We start from the raw sequence: 21,892 nt of genomic DNA, 5'->3' as shown, positions 1-21,892 counted from the left end.
TCAGGGTAACTGTGACCTCATAAAATGAATTGGGCAATGTTCCTTCTGTTTCTATTTGAGGAGTATTGGAGTTAACTCTTTGAAAATCTAGAATTCTTCACTAAAACCATCTGACCCTGGGCTTTTTTTTTTGGGGGGGGGAGACTTTCAATAACTTCTTTTATTTCACTAGGGATTATAGATCCATTTAAATTGGTTATTTACCTTTGGTAAGTGTTACCTATCAAGAAAATTATCCATTTCTTTTAGAGTTTTCAATTTGGTAGAGTACAGGTTTTTAAATTATGTCTATGAATCTCTGGATTTCCTTAATATCTGTTATGTCCCCTTTTCATTTCTGATTTTGTTGATTTGGACATTCTCTCTCTGCCTTTTAGTTAGTTTGGATAAGGGTTTGTCTGTCTTGTTGATTTTTCTCAAAGATCCAACTCTTTGTTTCATTGATTCTTTGTATTCCCTTTGTTCCCTCTTTTATTGATTTCAGTCCTTAGTTTGATTATTTCCTGCCAATTACTCCTCCTGGGTAAGTTTACTTCTTTTTGTTCTAGAGCTTTCAGATGTGCTGTTCAATTGCTAATATGAGATCTCCGATTTTTTTTTAATAGCACTTAGTGCTATGAACTTTCCTCTTAGCCTTGTTCTCATTGTGTTCCATCATTTTGGGTATGCTGTGTATTTATTTTCATTGAATACTAGAGTGACTTTAATTTCTTTTTATTTTTGTCTTGGCCTACCTATATTTCCTTCAGTAGAGAGTTGTTTAGTTTCCATGAGTTTGTAAGCTTTCTGTTGTTGATATCCAGCTTTAATCCATTGTGGTCTGATAGGACGCAGGGAGTTATTTCAATTTTTTTGCATCTCTTGTGACTTGCTTTGTCTGAGTATGTGTTCAGTTTTGGAGAAGGTTTCATAAGGTGCTGAGAAGAAGGTATATTCTTTTGTGTTTGAGTGGAATGTTCTGTGAAATGTTAGGTCCTTTTGGTTTATAACATCTGTTAGCTCTAGCATTTCTGTTTAGCTTTTTTCTAGATGACTTGGCCATTGATAAGAGTTGGGTATTAAAGTCCCCCACTATTAGTTTGTGACGATTAATAAGTGATTTAGTCTGTAGCAGTGTTTCTTTTACAAAAGTGAGTGCCCATGTATTTGGGGCATAGATGTTAAGAACTGAAATGTCATCTTGGTGGATTTTTCTTTTGATGTGCATGTAGTGTTCTTCCCCCATCTCTTTTGATTAATTTTGGTTCGAAGTCTGTTTTGTTAGATATTACCACAGCTATACCAGATTGCTTCTTAGGTGATGTCTATCCTTGATGTTTCTCGTATGCAGCAGAAAGATGGATCCTGTTTTTGTTTCCATCTGTTAATCTGTCTCTTTATTGAGGAATTGAGACCATTGATATTGAGAGGTAATAATGACCAATGATTGTTAATTCCTGTTATTTTATTATCGTCATCCTCATTGGTGGTATGTATGTGCATTGGGGCTTGCTTTCTTTTTAGTTTTGCTGGTATTAGATTGCTTTCATAGGTGTAGTTAACCTTGGTTTGGATTTTTTCTCCTAGTACCATCTATAGGATTGGATTTGTAGATAGATATTGATTAATATCTTATTTTCTTCATCTGTGGTGATTGAAAGTTTTGCTGGCTATAGTAATCTGGGCTGGATATTCAGTAAGTATCCTGTGTAACAATTAGGCCCTCAGAGCACTTGTTTTGATTTCACAGGAGTTATGTCTGGGAATACTAAACATATTGAAATAATCTCTTTCTGTAGTCTGCTCCTCTGCTTAATATTTATTCTCTTCTGCTGGGAGACGATATATCGTTTATTCACTAATATTTGTTTGGTGCAGGGCAAGAGATCATCAACAGAGCTCTTCCTCATCATACAGCTTTGCATGAGGAGAAACAGGAAGGACAGGGAGAGGGTACCACTGACATGTAATTAGCTCAGTGCAGGATAGGAAGAGTCAGCAAGCTCTTCTTCATACTCCTTAGCTGCTGGGCTAATGTGAAGGGGGATGTATGCATCTTTTCTTGAAGCTAGTACAAAGTTGGAATGATTGACAGGCTTTCATTTCAGTTTTGTGGCCCCAGTGGCAGTGAAGGGGTGCTGAGAAATGAATTATTTTGTGTTCAAATATAGTCAAACCTGTACCATCCTACAATGCCCCCTCTCCATAGTTCTTTGACTAGAAAAAAACTGCTCTTGGAACATTTCTTTATTGCTGCTTGTTAGTGTCCATTGGTTGTTGGCATCTTTACTCTCCAGGCTAGGATATAAAGGAGGCAAAACAAACAGCAAAAGAAAAGAAAGCAAAACAACAGGAAAATCCCAGGGAACTTCCTACTAGGTAGTTCCTAGAGTCTTATGGTCCCTAGTCTGTCACCTTTTCTCTGACACTCTTCAGAGTCTTTTTCTTGTTTTCTTATGAATTTTATCCACAGTTTTAGGTTGTGATAATTAGAAGTAAGGAGTAATGAACATTCTTGTCTGGAGCCTAATGTGTCCATTGTAATTCAAGATATAATATTTAAAACTTTCATGTCTGCAGTTAAGGCAAAAGAAAATGTTTAGTACATATGGCCTACTGGCTTTTAAAAATATTATGATCTTTATAGTTTTTATACCGACTAATTTTTTGTTGTTGTCTTTAAACAGCATTTCTCTATATGTATTCATGGTCCTCCTGCCTTGGCCTCTCAAGTGCTGGCATAACAGGTGTATGTTACCACATTGGTCCCAATGATAGATTTCCCCTTTTTATTAGCTTATATTTAGTGTGCAAAGTAATGGGTTTCATTATGAGATTCTCCAATATATATAAAAGAAATGTTCTTCAATCCTATTCATTCTCTTCACCCCCATCCACTCCTGTTGCCCCCCTTCTAAAGATGTATTTTTTAAAATTCATTTCTAATAACATCCAGAAATAAGTGTCAATATCCTGTAAATAGTCCATTTCAGTGTTACAATACAAAAGGAAACTGATGCCCACTAAAATCTATTTGATTTTATTTAAGCCAACTTGTCTTTAGTGGTTTTTTTTTTTTTCTTTGGTTTTTGTTTTGCTACCTGGGATATTTTGTTTTTACTTAGGGCTGACCAATTAGGTTATGCTGGCTGACTAACAAGTCTTAGAGGTTCCTTGTCCAGCACTGGGATAAGTATACACCATCATGCCTGCCTTTTGACATGGTTGCTGGATTAAACTCATGTGTATGATTGTTTGACAAGCATGTTACAAACTGAGCGATCTCCCCTTTTATACCTAAAAGAATCTTGTATCATTAATCTTTCGTTTTTAGTTCCTAAAATATAGATAGCAGTGGAGATGACTTTTTGTCACTATTTTCCAAAGGTAGCCCTTATATCTCGATGCATCAGAATCAACTAATATGCATATTATGACTCTTCCTCCTGAACTATGTACCTTTTCCCCTTACAAATCCCACTTCATTCGTTTTGTACTTTTCTTTACCACTCCTTAGTCTGTGTCAGCTTTGAGGTCTTTCCTGTTATCTAAAACCATTTGGTTAGTAGTGTAGATATAGCAGAGTCAGTGTATTTGTTAAGTATAGGTGATGGATATGCGCTACCTAATTTGTTCTAGATTCTGTCAGTACTCCAAAGATTAATGAGCTAGTTAGTTAAGATACTAAAAATAAAAAGTATTTCTGTGCTTCTGTGTCTGTTTAATTGGGGATAACAATTTATTCCTAATAGGACTGTTACAGTCTCATAGTAAAAGGTTAAAAAAAAAAAATCCAAGAACAAAGTTTTGAGAGCTCAAAACTAGGCTAGATTACAATAGCTAATAAATAATTAAGTACTTTCTATGTATAACTCATTTAGTATATGTAAGTTCTGTGAGGGGAGGTCTTATGTGTTCTGCTAGCTTTTGTCATTTGCAATAAATGTTTCCTAATAGAGGGGACTTGAATAATGTGTAAGATATAAGGAAACTGGGAAATTCCACAGTGATTGCTTGGAGAGAATTTCCATAATACAAATTATAACCTAAGGTAATTTACTGCTGTGTTGTGTTTCAGGAATTTTAATGAATCACTGACTGATCAGCACCGTTTTACCAGTTGGACTGAGTTATCAGAAATGGGCATAGTGCTTTTAGAGCCAACATGTAACAGATGGATGCAACTCCAAGCTGATTACGTCTTCATGCCAACACTCTTTTGACTGTACAGGATCTTTGTCTCTTCATCTTTGATCTGGATTGCTGGCAGATAAAAGGAGTTCATGTAGTGTTTTGTTTAAGCTTGTGTCACCATGAGTAGTAGTTTAGGCAAAGAAAAAGACTCTAAAGAGAAAGATCCCAAAGTGCCATCTGCCAAGGAAAGAGAAAAAGAGGCAAAAGCTTCTGGAGGTTTTGGGAAAGAAAGCAAAGAAAAAGAACCTAAAACCAAAGGGAAAGATGCCAAAGATGGAAAGAAGGATTCCAGTGCTGCCCAACCAGGGGTGGCTTTTTCAGTCGACAATACGATCAAACGGCCAAATCCAGCACCTGGGACTAGAAAAAAATCGAGCAATGCGGAGGTAATTAAGGAGCTTAACAAATGCCGGGAGGAGAACTCGATGCGCTTGGACTTATCCAAGAGGTCTATACATATACTGCCACCGTCAATTAAAGAGTTGACTCAACTAACAGAACTTTATTTATACAGTAACAAATTGCAGTCCCTTCCAGCGGAGGTGGGCTGTCTAGTAAATCTCATGACACTGGCTCTTAGTGAGAACTCACTCACTAGTTTGCCTGACTCTCTTGATAACTTGAAGAAGCTGCGGATGCTTGATTTACGGCATAATAAACTGAGAGAAATTCCTTCAGTGGTCTATAGGCTCGATTCTCTCACCACTCTATACCTTCGCTTTAATCGGATAACTACTGTGGAAAAGGACATCAAAAACCTGCCGAAGCTCAGCATGCTCAGCATCCGAGAGAACAAAATCAAACAGCTTCCTGCCGAAATTGGTGAGAGAATCTGGGCTGCTATTTGTAGTACTTGTTAGCTAAGTAATTTTGTTGAGTGCTTTCCATATTAGAAATTTCTCACCTTGATTATTTTATTGACTTAAGTGAGTTTCAAAACAAATACAATTAGACCTTTCTCGGATAACTGAAATCTGCTTTCTCATGAGAGAAAAATGAATTTGAAAGAGATTTGCCTAATTTTTAAGTTGTTACCTTAGCACCTGTTTTTTAAGTATCTTTCTAGTTATATTTTATATCATCTGTATATTGCTATATCAGCTTTCCTATTCTGACCTTCTCTTTGTCTGAAAATGTTTATTCAAATGTGTACCACTTTCTACTTGATTACCACAGACAATTGTCACATTACAGTTTTGTGAAAGAATGTGCCATAAGAAAGTAGTTACCCACCCCCATTTTTTAAAGTACTTACATGTTCATTAAAAATAAAATGTAGCAGCTGGTATAGTGGTGTGCAGCACCCAGGAAGCCTATTCCAGGATGATTACAGGAGCCCAAGGTTTGGGCAACATAGTGAGTCTCAGAAACAACAATAACAAACAAAATCTAATACAGGCAGGCAGAAAAGAGACCTATAATGCATGCATTGCTATTGACAGTTTGATAGATTTCATTTCAGTCTTATGTAGTAAACTAAATTATACTGAAACAAATGAAACTTTAAAAGAATGGTATAGGAGGAAAAAGGAGCATAGAAGTGTAAAAAGAAATCAACTCTCCATCCTTTTGAAATAAATTTTGGAGCATCTTTTTAGTAATGGAATAAATTTCTGAACCATATGGAATATATTAATTCATTAGCAGTTTTTTTGAGAAATTTATAAAGATAATGTCTTTGAGCCCATTTGATAGGATTTTTAAAATATCAAAATAAAAAAATGGATTTGGGAACTTCAGAGAAGTTTTTCATTTTGTTATAGGCAGCCTGTTTGCTTAGGAATAACCAAAGATGAGTTCAGTGTTTTGTTAACTGAAGAATTGTCTTATAGTAGATCATACAGGAAACTTCCTGACTTTTAGGTTCTTTAGCTCTCAGAGATATAGTGTTCTATGTTTGACTTTAAAAATATTAGTTAAAATTCAGATGTGTTTTATTATATTATATATGACTCGACACACTTAAAAACTAACTTTATCTTAAGCAACTTCCAGCCCTAATCAGAGAAGTATCTCCTTACAGTGAGCATTGGCGCTGTCTTAGTCAGTGTTCTATTGCTGTGCAGAGACACTATGACCACAAAATCTCTTAGAAAAGTATTAATTGAGGCTTGCCTAAAGTTTCAGAGGATTAGCATGACAGCATGCAGGCAGACATGGTGGTAGCTCAAATTTCTACTTCTGGGCCCTAAGCAGTAGGAAGAGAGAGATCCTGGGCTTGGCATGGGCTTCTGAAACCTCAAAGCCCACCCCCCAGTGACACATTTCCTCCAATAAAGCCACACCTCCTAATCCTTTCAAATAGTACCACTCTCTGGTGACCAAGCATTTTAGGTGTGTGTGGGCCATTCTTATTGATACCACCACAGGAACCTCAGAGACTCATGATTGCCCAGGATGTAGAAAATAAACCACTTAAGAGGACCCAGCCCTAAACAAATCACTCTATTACCCCTCTTAAGGCCCAGTGAACATCACTGAAATGGGGGCAGAAAGTCTGTAAGAACCAGATGATAGGGTGAAGGGCTACGAAAAGCCATTCCCTACATTGGATGCAGCTATTGTAATTCACATCAACTGCAGTTTCCTACACTGGGCCCACACAAGAGCAGTACTGTCAACAGTTAGTCCAGTAGATTCTGGGAAAGGAGGAATCACTGTCCTTAGTTGTATACTCTCTGTTACACCCACCAGGCTCCAGTGGACAGCTCCAAATCCATGGTCACACAGGTGGCCCTGGCTAATCTTTGTGGGTCACAAAACAAAGTGAATAGACAAGACTGCATGAGAGAGATTTGTGGGAAAGGGGAGGATGCACAGGTTGGTAAGGACATGAGTATAAGAGCAGTCAGCATTCAAAGGGCACATCCATGAAACTAAAAAAATACTATAATAATAAAGGAAATTAGTTTTTTCTTAGTATATTTAGAAAATCCAATATAGATATTTTAAAGTAATGTGCATACACAGTATGATTCACTCCTGAATTATTAAAATAGTCTCAAAAAAAGTCAGTGGGTGGAAATGCTTCATTCCATGTCTCCCATAGGAAAGTAGCTGTTGAGTGACATGCTTTAGTATTAGCTTCAGTCAGAATTTAATTTTTGCATTTAGCTCCTTGTTGACAGAAGTTTAGGCTACTGGAAAAAGAAAGGCTGATTTTTCCCTAGAAATGTACAGTATTTATCTAAACATTGTTTGGTGTTTGTACTATACATGGTCCCCAAAGATCAGTTAATTCACAAGTTTTCTCTTTAGGATGTGCTTCCATAGGATTTGCTCTCAAATACCTGGTACTGAAGAAATGTCTTTTTCTGGACATGGTGCTGCACATCTTTAAGCTCAGCAGTTAGGAGGTCACAGTGGAGCCTTTTCAACACCAAGCAGAAGTAGAATGTTATAGAGGAATAAAAAGCTGGGGGTGGGGAGGCACATGAGCTGGAGCTGTTTAATGTAGGGGCGAGGTGAGCCACAGTACTGCAGCTGAAAGTCAGCATTCACTTGGTATGCTAATAGCGTCGCCATCTGCCATTTGTCCTGAGTTTCTTTTGGATCTGACACTTTCTTCATTTTTAATCTTGAAATGGGCTCTTTATTGTACAAAAAGCAGTCAAGAACTTCTGTTTCCAGAGAGAAATAGGAAATAACTATTCCCTTAATTGTTCTCATTGGTTCTTTTGAGTTCCCAGTTAAAGACATGGTTTTGAACAGTCTCTTCCTGGAGGTATGTTAAAATGGAAGTCAGAGTTAGAGTTTAGTTCAGGATGCTCTGGACAGTGAACTTTTACAGCATTTTGTTTTTCTAGAAAGACTGTGATTATTATGTTTTGAAACCAGAAATAAACCCCATCTTTGTCTTATAATTTCTTTTCTCTCATTGAACATGTCTGGTTTAGAATTTTTTAAAGTAATTTATTAAATTACAATTTTCAAAAATATTCTTTATACAAACAACTGAGTTAGAATGTTTATGAAAGTATTTTTCTGTATTATATTCAGTAACATATTACATATTTATATAGCATCAATTTCATGTGTTGATTGTCAAAAGAACTTCTTTGCTAGTGGAATAATCTAATTGTTAAAGAGTATGCCTTTTGAAGACCATGATCATCATTTCTTCCCATTTAAAAACAACTCACACAGGACAGGAGAGATGGCCATCAATGAGTACTTGCATAAAAAGGCATGGTGGTACTGGCTTTTAATTGCAGAGCTGAGGAGGCAAAGATGTGCAGATGCCTGGGTTCCAGTGAGCAGCAGCCAGCCTGACAGTGAGCCTGAGGTCCTGAGGAGAGAGGACACCTAAAGTTGTCTTCTGGCCTCCATCCCCTGAAACAAAACAAAACAGCCTTCACAAAGATATGTGACAAGAAAGTAAAGTCAGTAGAATTTTTTTTACCTGTTTGATGTAACATTTATTGAAAATAAAGTCAATTCATAGCACTTGGCAGTGTTATAGTTTATCTAAGTCAAGTGGTATGTAACCAATATGTAATAAATGTATAAACACTTGTTCATACATAATATAAAATAAACAGAATCAGCCGTTTTTAAAAAATTGAATGAACTTAGTATACTTTGTTTCTGATGTGTAATTTTTCTTTTGAATTTTTTAGATGATCAGTCCTAGGCCTTCAGTATATATGACTTGAATTGAATTTACTGAAGCCCAGTATTTACTTTTTTAAAAAACTATTTTGCTATTTTATATTTCAGTTTAGTATTCTAATAGATTTACAAGTCATTGTATTTTTAATATCTTAGTATCATATTTTAACATTCTGGTGTTAAATAATATTACAGTGTTATTTCCAGTATTACTTTAAATAGTAAGCCTTAATCCCCTAAAAAAATTTTTAAATTCTTTTAGTTTTGCCAGGAGCAGTAGAATTACTTTTATGGATCCAGGCATTCTTTTTTTTTTTTTTTTTTTTTTTTTTTTAAATATGGAACGCTTCACGAATTTGCGTGTCATCCTTGCGCAGGGGCCATGCTAATCTTCTCTGTATCGTTCCAATTTTAGTATATGTGCTGCCGAAGCGAGCACCCAGGCATTCTTTATTAAAAATATTATTTGGGTGTTTTTTTTTTAACAAATGCCAGTAAATAACTTTACAGGAAAAAGGAAATCTGTAAAGAAAGGCCATAGGTGTTATTAAGTAATTCCTTTTAATAAAGAGGCGATAGGTGCTACTAAATTAACTCCTGTTAATTGGAGATCAGTAAGAAATCTTAGAGACTAGGAAGTGAAGTGTTCCCACATTGCCAGGTCTTTCACTAAAACAATAAACACCTGGAGGATAGAAGCTCTCATTATTGTTAAAAGAGATAATAAGAGAATTAGAAATAGTATTTGAGCCAGAGAAGTACTAAGATTGTCAGTTTCTGTGTTGCTTGAAGTGTGGGAGGGAGACAGCAATCATTGTAACCTTAGAGTGTGTTACTCAGTCACAGGGTACTTAGAGGAGCCCATGAAGTAAGTCTGTAAACAAGTGGGGAGCAAGGGTATGCTGGAGTGTCAGATCTTTGTGTCTCTGTCTAAGTCTGCTGGTCAGTTGATCCCATTTCAGTCAATATTTATTTCAAGCTCTTTTCATTTTTAAATGTCTGCATTATATTTGAGTGTTATTTTTGTTCCATATCTTCTTTTTTTTTATTTTTTATTTTGTGAGGCTCATTTTTTTCTTGTGGAGCTCATTTTTAGTAGTCTTTTCAGTATTCTTATTTTATAGTTCTGTTATCTTTTGCTTTTGTTTCTTTTCTTCATCAGAGATCATGTTTTCTATAACTGAATGCTTGGTTACATTTTAATTGGATATCAGAGCATTGTTGTGTCTAGATTTTGTTGTATTACTTTAACTAATTCTGGATGTATTTTGGCATACAGTTCAGTTACTTTAGAATCAGTTTCTTTTGTGTTTTCCTTTTCAGCTTTGGTTATAGTGGTGCTAACTGCCGCTTGTTTAGATCTAAGTTTTCCCCAATATATTTTTCTCAGGACTCTTCCAGATAGACTGTATTGTATGAGGGTGTTTCTAAATGGCAGGAATTCAGACTGTTCCCAGCCTTGTGCCACTACGATTGGGAATTGTTGGATTGCTTTTTATTGGCTCTTTGCCAGACCATTCTTCAGTTGCTTTCTATATGGTGATTAGGCAAATTCTAGGTGGGGCCCTCCTTTCAGGTTGTATGACTGTTACTGCTGCGCCATCACTCACGTTCTTCCTTAAAACAGCTTGTAGGCACTTCAGTTGTCTTGACTCTGTAGTTCTTCTCCGCTTGTTATAACTTGTGACTTACTCCTGGGTAGTAACTTGGCAACCAGAAGGCTCATACACTTTTCCTTGGTCTTGGAGAGCATGGTCTACTCTTGTCTACTGCCTAGGAACCATTTTCCCATATACTGGGTTCATTTTCTAGTTCTTTATAGCCATACTTCTAGTAATTGTTTTCATGGTTTGAATGGATTATGTATGAAGATTTGGATGAATTCTCTTATCACTCTCTCGTGTTAAAAGTTTGTTTTGCTCCACAGTTAACTTTTCTTGAAGTAATTTTAACCTTGCAGAGACTTGGATTTAGCTCTTAGGGGTTTTGCTTGGTTATGTCCTTAAAAGCCTAGTAAACAGCCTTAGTCTTGAGCTGTGACTTTTCACTCCTGGGATACAGCTCTTTCGATACTCTGTTTTCTAATCCTGGCTTGGCAGGGCTGCAGTTCTACAATGGCACTGTAGTTGGCAGCTATAAGAGGTCTGATCTGCTCTTTTTACTTTCAAACTATTGTTTCCTTTTCCGGCTCCTCAAAAATCTTCCCTCACACGTCATTATTTTTTTAATTGGACAGGAGTCTGAGGAGTTTATGTACTGCAAATTTTGGCACTCTGTTCTTTGTGATTTTTCTCTTTTCTGCTACTAAAGTTAATAACTCTGAAGTGCATCCCCTGGCTTCTCAGACTAATAGAACTCTGGCTTTTGATGAGATTATTTTCTGCAGGCAGATTTATGAGTAATGTCATAATAAAAATGTGGATTTCATGTAATTCTTTTATTAGTTATCTCTTGAGTATCAAAGTGTAGCTCTTAAAACAGCAATTATTTCAAAATTTTTGGTTCATCAGTCAGAACTGTCTTAACTGGACTTCTAATACAAGATTGTTTTTCACAAGGTTTCTCAGTCAGGTTAGCCAAGGCCCACCTGGGAAAGGTTCTACACTTAGGTTCAAGATGTCATTGTCAGGATCAGCTGACAATGAGACCTTGCTTCATCAAGGGACTCAAGCTTTGAGAAATCAGAGTATAGCAAGGTGGAAGTCATAGTCTTTTGAAATATAATCACAGATGTCACATGTCATCATTTTAAACATATTTTGCAAGTTGCTCTGCTGTGGAATAACCCTCTTGTATACTGTAAAGATTTGTCACTCGAATTGGTTTAATAAAACACTGATTGGCCAGTAGCTTCCTGAGCTGGTCAGGAAGTATAGGCCGGGTGACAAAACTAAGAATGCTGGGAAGAGGAAGGGCAGAGTCAGGAGTCGTCAGACACAGAGGAAGCAAGATGAGAATGTCATGCTGAGAAAAGGTACAAAGCCACGTGGCTAAACATAGGAAAGAATTATGGGTTAATTTAAGTAAAAGAGCTAGTTAGTAATAAGCCTGAACTACCAGCTGAGCATTTATAGGTAATATTGAGCCTCTGAGTCAATTATTTGGGAAGCAGCTCTGGGTATTTGGGAGTTGCTGGCAGGACAGAAACTTCCACTTACATTGCTCAGTTCAGTCCACTCAAGGGATAATTATTTAATCAGTATATGAATTAATTAAATATTAAGCAAATTAAATATTACAACAGTTACTAGTAGTAATAAGTATGAACCATAATGGCTATAATAGAAGAAATCTTGTTAATGTTCTCTGCTTTAGGGATTGAGTTCTTTCAGTTCTTGGTACTCTTTCTACCTCTCCCAGTAGCTCTTACAGTACTGTGTTGGTTGCTGTCTAGTTGGAGTGACTTACTCTAGACTCTTAGGTTTCCTCTCTGAGAAAATACACTTTTGGAACAATTTTCTGATTAGCTGTCAGTTTAAAATCCTCAGTTTGTACTTCATTATCTGGTCAAAATGGTTCATGTTCCTTAGTTTTACATTAATAGGTGCCAGATATTTTTGCACTCCCATGCCTTAAGTTCTGACATGTATGTGTTTGTTTTATTTTTCAACCTGAGTGCTCTCATCACGTACAGTTTCAATTTTTTCCCTTCATTTTTACTTACAGCAATTTTATCCTATTCTTTTGATTCCTGATTCCATGCTTTCTGTAGTGTAAGTTTCAGAATATGGAGACTTGCTTTCTTTTCTGCTGACTCTTCAGTCAGTGCACAAGTTTTTCTTTAAAAGACCAGCTAGTTAAGTCATATCATTAAAGATCTTTAACCAGCTGGGTGTGTTGGCACATGCATGCAATCCTAACATTTAGGAGGAGATCCTGGTCTTAAGGGTTTGAGGCCCACCTGGTCTATACAGAAAGTTCCTATCTCAGAAATGAACAAACCTGAAGGAATCTTTAATCATGAATGACCTTGAAGATCCAGAAGAATGGCTCTTAATACTGAAATTTCTAAAATAGGCAATAAAGGGCCAATTTGGAATACAGGTTCTCTTTAGCTCACCTCTGTCATTTATATATAGTCTTACTAACTTTCAGTTTCATGAGAATATCCATTTGATGTATTGTATTGTAGTCTGTTTCTTCACTGTCTAGCTTTTTGAGAAGAAACACTGTCACACCACTAGGTTTTTTACCCCCATAAAACTGCCTTTGAGATCCTCGTTCCAATTTGTAACCTTTACACACATCGGAGTGTCTAAAATCAAAACCACTGATAATCTCTGATTCAGGTGAGGATTCTTATCCATTATGAATAGGAATGTAAAATGGTTCAACCATTTTAGATGACAGTTGTCCCTTTCTTACTAAGATAAATGATGTCACCACAATAATATATTTAGCCATGCCTGCTTCTAGGTATACACCAAAATGGGTTAAAATTTGTGTTTACATAAAAATTTATACATGAATATTTTAATTAGCACCTTTATTGTTGCTAAAAATAGGAAGCAACTGAAATGTCTATCATTAAGTGAATGGGTCAACTGTCCCTCCATAGCGGGGTACTGTTCAGTGTCAGAATGAACTGTTAAGTTACAGAAACAAACGAGGGAGCTTTGGGTGTAAGTGAAAGCCAATTCGTTCATCCTGTATGTCATCTTAATTGTTAGGACTCATTGGGGAGAGGACTGTTGGTTAAGGGCAGGGGTGCTGTTTTATGTACAGGAGCGTCTTCTACAACAAAGAATAATCTAGTCTAAAAATGTCATAGTGCTGAGTTTGAGAAAGATGGCAGACTAGTAACTAGCCTCCAAAGTTAGCCGTTTTCCTTGATCTCATCTAACTTGCTGTATTTAGTTGCCTGAGCCCTTTAGGTTTGCTGTGCACCATTCTTTATATCAGTGGAAATTTATTTTAATGAGAGTTGAAACAGCTTTAGGCATTTACTATTAGAAAAGAGGATGGCAAGCCAAGAGTGGTGGTTCATGCCTATAATCCCCATGCTTGGGAGACTGAGGCCTATGTGAACTACATAAAGAGACCTTGTGCCAAAGGGCGGGCAGGCGGAAGATGAAATACTAAAAAGTTTTATTCTGATGTGAAGAGTATTAGGATCCAAAATTAGTTTTTTTCTTTCAATTAAAGTGATGTTTTGCACTAAGCACTGTAAAAGACATGGAAAAGAATGTAGGTGTATATTGTTGTCCCTAGGGAGAAGGGGAGGGGATCAGGAGAGAAGGAAGGGGAGAAAAGGAGGTTTTTTTTTTTTTTTTTTTAGCTGCTTAGTAGTTGCTGCTTTTATCTGTGATGTTTGTTCAGGGGATCCATGAAAGAGTGATATTAGTTGAGAACGGAGAAAATGATGCTTCAGATTGAGAACCATTCACCAAGTGTTAGAATGGATATTGTGATTATTGCAGAATCAAAGATATTAAAGCTCTAAAGAAAAGAATAAAAGAATTGACCTATTCATTTAGCATTGTGTAATATTTTCCTATAGCTCTGATAATTTTCTTTGTTTTGAAGTATGCTTTGTCTGAAATTTCTCCAGCTGATCCATTTTCTCTTGATTAATGTTAGCCTTGGGTTTCTTCCTTCACTGCTGTTTTTTTTTTTTATGTTCTTACACTTGTGCTTCAAGTGATCTTCCTGGCCATGCTTCAAGTGCTGGGACTGCAGGTGATCACTGGCTCAGACTCTGTATTTCCTTATGAGGGGGTATTGCTTGCTTACTGTCGAGGTTTAGTACATTTAGATTAATTCTAGTGAGCACTATGCCACTGGATGCCTTATGACAAATACTTCACATTTCTTCTGTGTTTTGCCTTAAAACATTTCTATTTCTCATAATCTTACTGCTATTAAAGCAGACTAAACTACTATCCATTAAATCAAATATGAGTAAGAAAGTTAAGATCTTTAGCTGTCTTCTTTCTTTATCCCATTCTTTAAGTTTCTGTATATATTATTTTCCTTTTTTTCTGAATTTATTTTAATATTTTTTGTACATCTTCTCTAGTGGATTCAGGCACCCTCAATTTTTGTTAGTCCTATAAGCCTTTGTTTCTTCCTTACTTTTGGAGGGTAGTTTTATTGGTAACAGACCTTCTAGGTTTATGATCCCCCTGCCTTGCCTGTGTTTATTATATTTCATTCCACTGTTGTCTTTCCATGGTTTCTGAAGAAAAATCTAATGTAATTATTATTTTTGTTCTTCTGTATGTAAATTGGTTTTTCCTTTTCTTTCAAGACATTTATTTTTTTACTCTTCCTCTTTTAAAAACATTAACATCATATTTCTATAAATTTAAAGTAGAAGATAAGCTGTTCAATCAAAGCTATTTTATATATATATATATATATATATATATACATATATATATGTTACAACAACCTTTGGCATCCTATAATATAATACACACACATATATGAATATGTTGAGAGAGCATTCCTAATGTCACAACAACCTTTGGCATCCTATAATATAATCCTCACAATTTTCTGTATTAATACAGGTATATAAAGGTGATAGCTGCATGGTCTTTATTAAAATACTCATCTGAAGTGCATCAAAACAAGCAGAGCAGATGTTAGTGCAGAACTAGCCCAATAGATTGTTCTTGTGTGGGGATTGTCTTAGAGTTTCTGTTGCTTTAAATGCCTAGGTGAAAGAAATGCTTTTCCTACTGTCTTTGCTGTGAGAGCCTGCATTAGGACATTAGAGAGAGGGACGCTTGTAGGAGGGGCTCTGCTTGCAAGTCTCCTCAGTCACCTCCCTGCATCCCACAGTCTGTAGCAGCAGTTACCTTTGAACTGTTCTAAGCTCCATTTGTTACTTCTGGTAACAGTCTCTGAATTCACATCTCTGTAGTTTTTAGCTCATGAATTTGCCCTTTGTCCTCACTTCTCTGAAAGACTTAACAGGAATTGTAGATCCATAGCCTTTTTATTAGTATTGTGAGAACAGGAGTGTTGACTTGAAGTTTTTTATGTGTCAGTATGAAAATTAAGTTAAAAATTCATATATAAATTTCCTTTCTGTTCCTCATTAGGATTTTTAACATACCCTTTAGGAGGAGTAGATGAGGGGGTGGTTTAGGGGGGTCTAGGGGGAGTGGGAGGAGGGATGGGAGGGGGAACTGTGGTTGATACGTAAAATGAAAAAAATTTAAATTAAAATGGAAAAAAACCAAAAAAAATACACTTTATTGTTAATAAAGGCACAATCCCCCAAAAAATATTTTTAATTTTATCAAATACTTACATGAGTCATCAGATAATATTTCTTCTTTAGAACTGTTGATGCAATGAATTACAATTGGTTAATTTTTCAAGCACAGAACCAGCATTGAAGAATTCATATATGAAGTCTCTATGTCTCCCCTGTATATAATGTGTGTCATGTAAAGAGGGAATTAGCCATTGGTTTATGGGTTTTCTTTTTGTACCACCTTTGACTGTTTTTGATATCAAGGTAATGCTAGCCTAATAAAATGAATTTGGAAGTATATCCCTCTTTGCAACTTTTTGTGAGAGACTACATGAGTGTTAGTTAATTCTTGTCTAAGCACTTGATATGAGTGTCCAGAGAAACCATTTGTGCCTGCCTGCAGTTTTTGGAGGGAAAACTTTTCATTTACATACAAAATTTATCTAGTGGTTAGAATATCATTGAGGTTTCCTATTTGTTGAGTTTTGGTAGTTTTGTGTGTGTGTGTGTGTGTATGTGTGTGTTTTAAAAAATTGTATAACCTAAGTTTTTGAATTTATGATTCATGGTTATAAAGTTGCTTATAATACTTTCTTGCAAGTGATATCAATATTGTTTTTTTTCTGAACATGCAGCATTTACATTTGTTGACTTATCTCTATTCTGTTTTATTATGTATATTCTTTTATTTATTGATATATATACATATTTTTAAATATACTTGCCTGGTACCTGCCAATCCCCAAGATGAAGACTGCCCCAAGTCTCTTCCTCTTATCCAATGTAAAACGAAAGCTCAGCATTGGCTTCTTTTTTTTTTTTTTATTGTTAAAAAGTAGATGTGACATAGTTTATTTTGAGATTTAGTGGTATTAAGTGTGTTCATAGTGTACAGCTATCATTGTTACTCAACTGTAGAACTTTTTCATGATATGAGAACGACACTGTATGCCCATTAAACTGCTACAACCCCCATCTTCTTCAGAACCCAGTAACTACTGTACTGTCTATAAATATTATTCTACATACCTCATAAAAAGGGTTATATAATTTATTAACCTTTTGTGTCTGGCTTATTTCACTTAGCATATTTTTCCAAGGTTACCCAGTTTTAACATGTATCAGAATTCCATTCCTTTATAGAACTATAAGGTATTTATTATTAATATATACAACATTTTGTTTACTCATTGACTTCTGGACATTTGAAGTAATCCTCATTTTTTGGCTATGATGAATAATAGTTCCCTGAGTACTGTTCTACAGGTAACTGTTGTTATACTTTTGAGTTAGTCCCTGCTTTCCATTTTCTGTTTTTTTAGATAATTTCAGAATTCCCAGAGGTAAAATTATGTTGTGGTAATGGTATTTTTATATTCATAGTTTTTTTAAGGAGCTACTCTACTCTACTGATTGCCACAGAAGCTGTACCAATTTCTGTTCCAATCAGCTGAACCCAAAGTTCTAATTTTTGTACTTGCTCACCAGCACTTTGTTTTCCAACAGTAAGTATCCTCCTAGGTACAGTGATCAGTTGTCTCGCTTTTACTCATCTAACATTTAGGCATGTTGACTACCTTTACTTGTGCTTATTAGCCATTTGTGTGTTTGTTACTCGAAAACCTGCACAGCTCCTTTACATTTTTTACTTTTTGAATCATGTTTCCATGTACTGCAGATGGGAGACTGTCTTTTAACTTGTAAACTTTCTGTGTTAGTCTTCTACATTTGAGATTACAGGTTGTGACACTGCTCAGCTTAAGCCAATTTTTAAATTGGCTTCTTTGGGGACTGAGGAGGGTGTTGTTTTATAGTGGGTCTTTATGTACTCAATATTTCTGATTCCTTATCAAATCCATGATTGTAAATGTTTTCTCCCACTTGGTTTCTTTTCACTCTCCTGGAAGTATTTTTTTGATGAAATAAAACATTTATGTTTTGTTGCCTTCATCTATAAACATCTAAATTAGGAGTCTGTCCCACACTCTTATTTCAGAGTTTCAGAGTTTTGTTTTACTTTTCTCAGTATCTCCAAACTTCATGCTTTTAATCCCAGCACTCAGGAGGCAGAGGCAGGTAAACTCTGAGTTCTAGGCTAGCCTGTTCTACAGAATGAGTTCTAGGACAGTTAAGGCTACACAGAAATCTTGTCTCAAACAAACACATCATGTACAGAACAACAAATCTATTACAAATAGAAAAAGATCTTAATGTGTAGTTAATACTAAGAGAAATCTGAATTGTCAGTGTACCTCTTTCTAACCCAGAATGTACCTCATTTTCTATTAATTGAGAAAGAATTTTTATTTAAAATGTTAATTTAGCCATTTATAAGCACTGGAACATGCATTTTGAAAGCATACATATATTGAGGTAGAAGATGTCTCTAATATTTGCTGACTTTGGTTAACGAAATTAGTCAGTTTTTGAAAAGTCTTAGGATATATTAGCATTTTTGTAGTAATATATAAAGCAGGATCAGAGGGGAGGGTGGTTTGTATGTAGCTCAGTGACAGAGTGCATGCTTAGTATGTGTGAGGCCTTGGGTTCATTCCTTAGGACCAAAAGACAGCACCAAGAACACACAGCACAGGATGATGAAGCATTAGTTTGTAAGCATCATTTTAATTTCGTTAGCTGTCAGTTTCTAAAATAATAGTTTGTGATTTTGTGCTTGAGCTGAAATTTCTTTCCACATATGAGTGTCTTCAGTAGATAATTTACCATTTTGAAGTAAAAGTAAAAGAACTTAGGAATCATAAATGTGCTCCCTTGCTTACAAGTATTACCTGATATAGTTTTTAATGCTTATTATGTTGGTCAATTTACAGGTGAATTATGTAACCTCATTACCCTGGATGTAGCTCACAATCAACTTGAACACCTTCCAAAGGAGATTGGAAACTGCACACAGATAACCAACCTTGACTTGCAGCACAATGAACTACTAGACCTCCCAGATACAATAGGTATGAGGGGAGAAGGAAGATACTGATATCTATAGCTACATGATTATGGAAAGGACTATTTTTGATCCATTTTGGTAATACAAACTCAAAATTATCAAAGTAGTAGTAAAACTTTTAGAATAGTACTTTAAATCACTTTTCCATTTCTTGATAAAGAAAAAATGAGATCTTAGGAAATGAATTCATTTGGGATTATAAAGAAGATAAAACATTGAGTTAGTGTACACTTACTGCAGAATGGAGAGATTTCTGTTCAGTTTATTTCAGAATGTCACATGCTATTATATTAGTGGAATCTCTTTGTTAAAGTACCACATTGCAAAATAAAATCTTTGTTGTCTAATTTTTAAAGCATAATAATATAACTTAAAAGTTGTTCATTTGTAATGTTGATTTGGTAAGAGATGTTTTGAAGGTGGTTAAAATATATTTTGAGGATTTTGCCAAATTGCAAACAGTTGAATTGAGCTATGATAATAATTTATATTCCTGCTGTTATGTTTTTTTCCAATTGCCTAGAAATGTATACAAGCCAAAAAGTTTTTGTTTTTTTAAATAAATTCTTTGTTATTTAGAAAAATGTCATCTGTACTTGATTTATATAATTTGAAAAATTATTTCAGAGGTGCTGTTAATAAAACATTTTAGGTTTACGATGATTCTATCTCAGTAATTATTTTGTTTGCTTCTGTCAGGTATCTAGAGAAGCCATTTTAATAATTCTATGTTCGGTGCATGAGGGATGTTTGTCATCTCTTAGATGGCACAAAGGTGTCTGTTAGAGGACTAGCTCGTATCTGGCTTACTCTGTTCAAGGAATATCCCTGAAGGGTTCTAGCTCTGCAGGACTTAGAGTTTAACTCTTGCCAGAAACACAGCTTGGCCCTTCAGGTGCATCTTTTATTTGGGAAAGCTCTCTCAGGGCAAACTCCTTCCCAGTATCTGATTGTTTCTGGTTTCTGAGTTTATTTCCAGACTGCTAATATTAACCTCTGTTTTGTTAAATCTTTGAATGTGGAGGATGTTTTCAGTTTGGGTTGTTGTTGTAGTTTGCTTGTTTGTTTTTTCAATTAGAGGGGGATGTTGTTATTAACCTTTAGGTGGGGAGTGAGTCAGTCAGTCTGTCTGTCTGTCTATCTACCTACCATCCTACCTATCATCTGTCTATCAATCTATCATCTATCTATCTACCTACCTACCTATCTACCTATCATCTATCTATCAATCTATTGTCCGTCCGTCCATCCATCCATCCATCCATCCATCCATCCATCCAACTATCTTTTTACATCCTGGCCATAGTTTCCCTGCCAATGGGGAAGTATCTTGAGTAATGTAAGTCAATAATTTTCTTACAGAAAAGCAAGTTGAGACTTAGATATTATAATTACCATTCAACTTATGCCTTTCTAGTTCTTAGCCCATGGATCTTCCTATCGTATTAGTATTTATACTGGTAACAAATTAAATATTTATTCTTTAAACTGGAAAGGCAAAATTGTCTGAATCATGTAACAAGTTATAGGAGTGTTCTGTTAAACTTAAAATATAAAAAGAACAGATGGGTGATTCAGGATATTAGAAACCACGACAATTATTTTCTACTTTTTTTGTTTTTAAAGTAATTGAAATGGCTAGGATGGAAAGAAGAGTTATCTCAGATAAAAAAGCATAGAGGGAGTATGTTCTGTATTTGTGAACATGATTATGTTCAGGCTGATACCAAAGAGAAACAAAACACAGTTCTTAGAAATGTCTACCAAGCACTGGGGAGATGACCGAGTGCTAAAGTGCTGTACAGTCCTGAGGACTGAGTCTGGATTCTAGTACCCACAGCAAAAGCAGGACTCGTGGGCACCCCTGTAACCCAGTGCTAGAGAACTGGAGTAATGGGGATCCCAAGACCTCACTGGCAGCCAGTCTAGCCAGCTCGTGAGCTTCAGGTTCATTGAGAAACTTAGAGAAAATGATGTGGAGAGTAATAAGACACTGGACACTGAACTCTGGCCTGTTCTCCTCCTAACACACACATGTGCATACAAATGAAAAGATGTGTTTACCAAATTAAATTAAATTAGTTGGAAAATTAAACACAAAGCCCAAAATAATGACCTATTAGCTGAAGTTGAAGAAATACCCTGGAACAAAAAAACCAGGAAGATAGAAATAATATTTAAATGAAGTTTAAAAGGAACAAAAAAGAAAAGTTCTGGAAAGAGATAGGTAGTACAGTGAAGGAACTAATAAAATACAAGTTTATATTTTCACGAGCTTGATTAAAACTCAGATGAGCTTTTGTCCCCTAGCTTAGGGGTCTGAACTTCGGTCTTCATTCCTGCTTAGTCTACTTACCTACCTACCAACCTACCTATCATCTGTCTGAACTGTCTCCTCAAGTCCCAGAAGTTTCTTTTTAGGGAATTAATGAGGCCTGTCGAGACAGATCTAAGCAGGTTGGTTATTTCATGAGTGAAATGTTAGAAAAACATACAGAGCAGATAATGAGGATAATAAGATTGGAATTGTTTACCAAAGTGAGATAATGAAAAAAGGCACATTCTGGTAGAAGTTGAAAATTAGGTTCATTCACTTGTATTGTAACAAATTCTCATAAGTCATTATAAAATGTTTTTTTTTGTTTGTTTGTTTAGTAAAGTTGGTCACATATAGTAAGTTGGGAATGCTCCTCTTCATTATTTGCAAGTTTTATGAAAGTGACATAACTGGGAACTGGAGATAGCTCAGCGGGTAAGAGAACGGGTTGTTCTTCCAGAGGACCGCAGTTTGATTCCCAGCATCCACATGGCAGCTCACAGCCATCTGTAACTCCTGTTCCAGGTGATCCAATGCCTTTTCCTGGCCTCTTGGAATTTAAGTGATACACAAAACTCAGAAGCATACTAAACTACAAAAAAAAAAAAAAAAAAGT

The 21,892-nt window shown here is 35.7% G+C and overlaps 1 protein-coding gene and 1 non-coding gene across 3 annotated transcripts in view; one reads left to right on the top strand and one right to left on the bottom strand.

Moving 5' to 3' along the window:
- The window catches only part of Shoc2 (SHOC2 leucine rich repeat scaffold protein), an 83,685-nt gene that overhangs the window by 36,706 nt on the left and 25,087 nt on the right, over positions 1 to 21,892 (top strand). Inside the window, exons 2-3 of one of the 2 annotated variants that reach the window (XM_028875067.2) lie at positions 4,058 to 4,995; positions 18,826 to 18,963. In XM_028875067.2, coding sequence (XP_028730900.1) covers positions 4,293 to 4,995; positions 18,826 to 18,963 — 841 coding nt within the window. In that variant the 5' untranslated portion in view covers positions 4,058 to 4,292. Of the gene's footprint in view, positions 1 to 3,108; positions 4,996 to 18,825; positions 18,964 to 21,892 lie in introns of those variants that run through there. The other variant, XM_037206088.1, reaches the window with a different exon arrangement.
- Positions 9,117 to 9,223, bottom strand: LOC114697077. Its single transcript, XR_003735109.1, has one exon. It is a non-coding gene; the product is annotated as a U6 spliceosomal RNA (small nuclear RNA).

This window comes from Peromyscus leucopus, chromosome 1 (genome assembly GCF_004664715.2).
Source record: "Peromyscus leucopus breed LL Stock chromosome 1, UCI_PerLeu_2.1, whole genome shotgun sequence".
Classification (NCBI taxonomy): domain Eukaryota; kingdom Metazoa; phylum Chordata; class Mammalia; order Rodentia; family Cricetidae; genus Peromyscus; species Peromyscus leucopus.
This window is presented reverse-complemented; position numbering and strand designations above follow the sequence as displayed.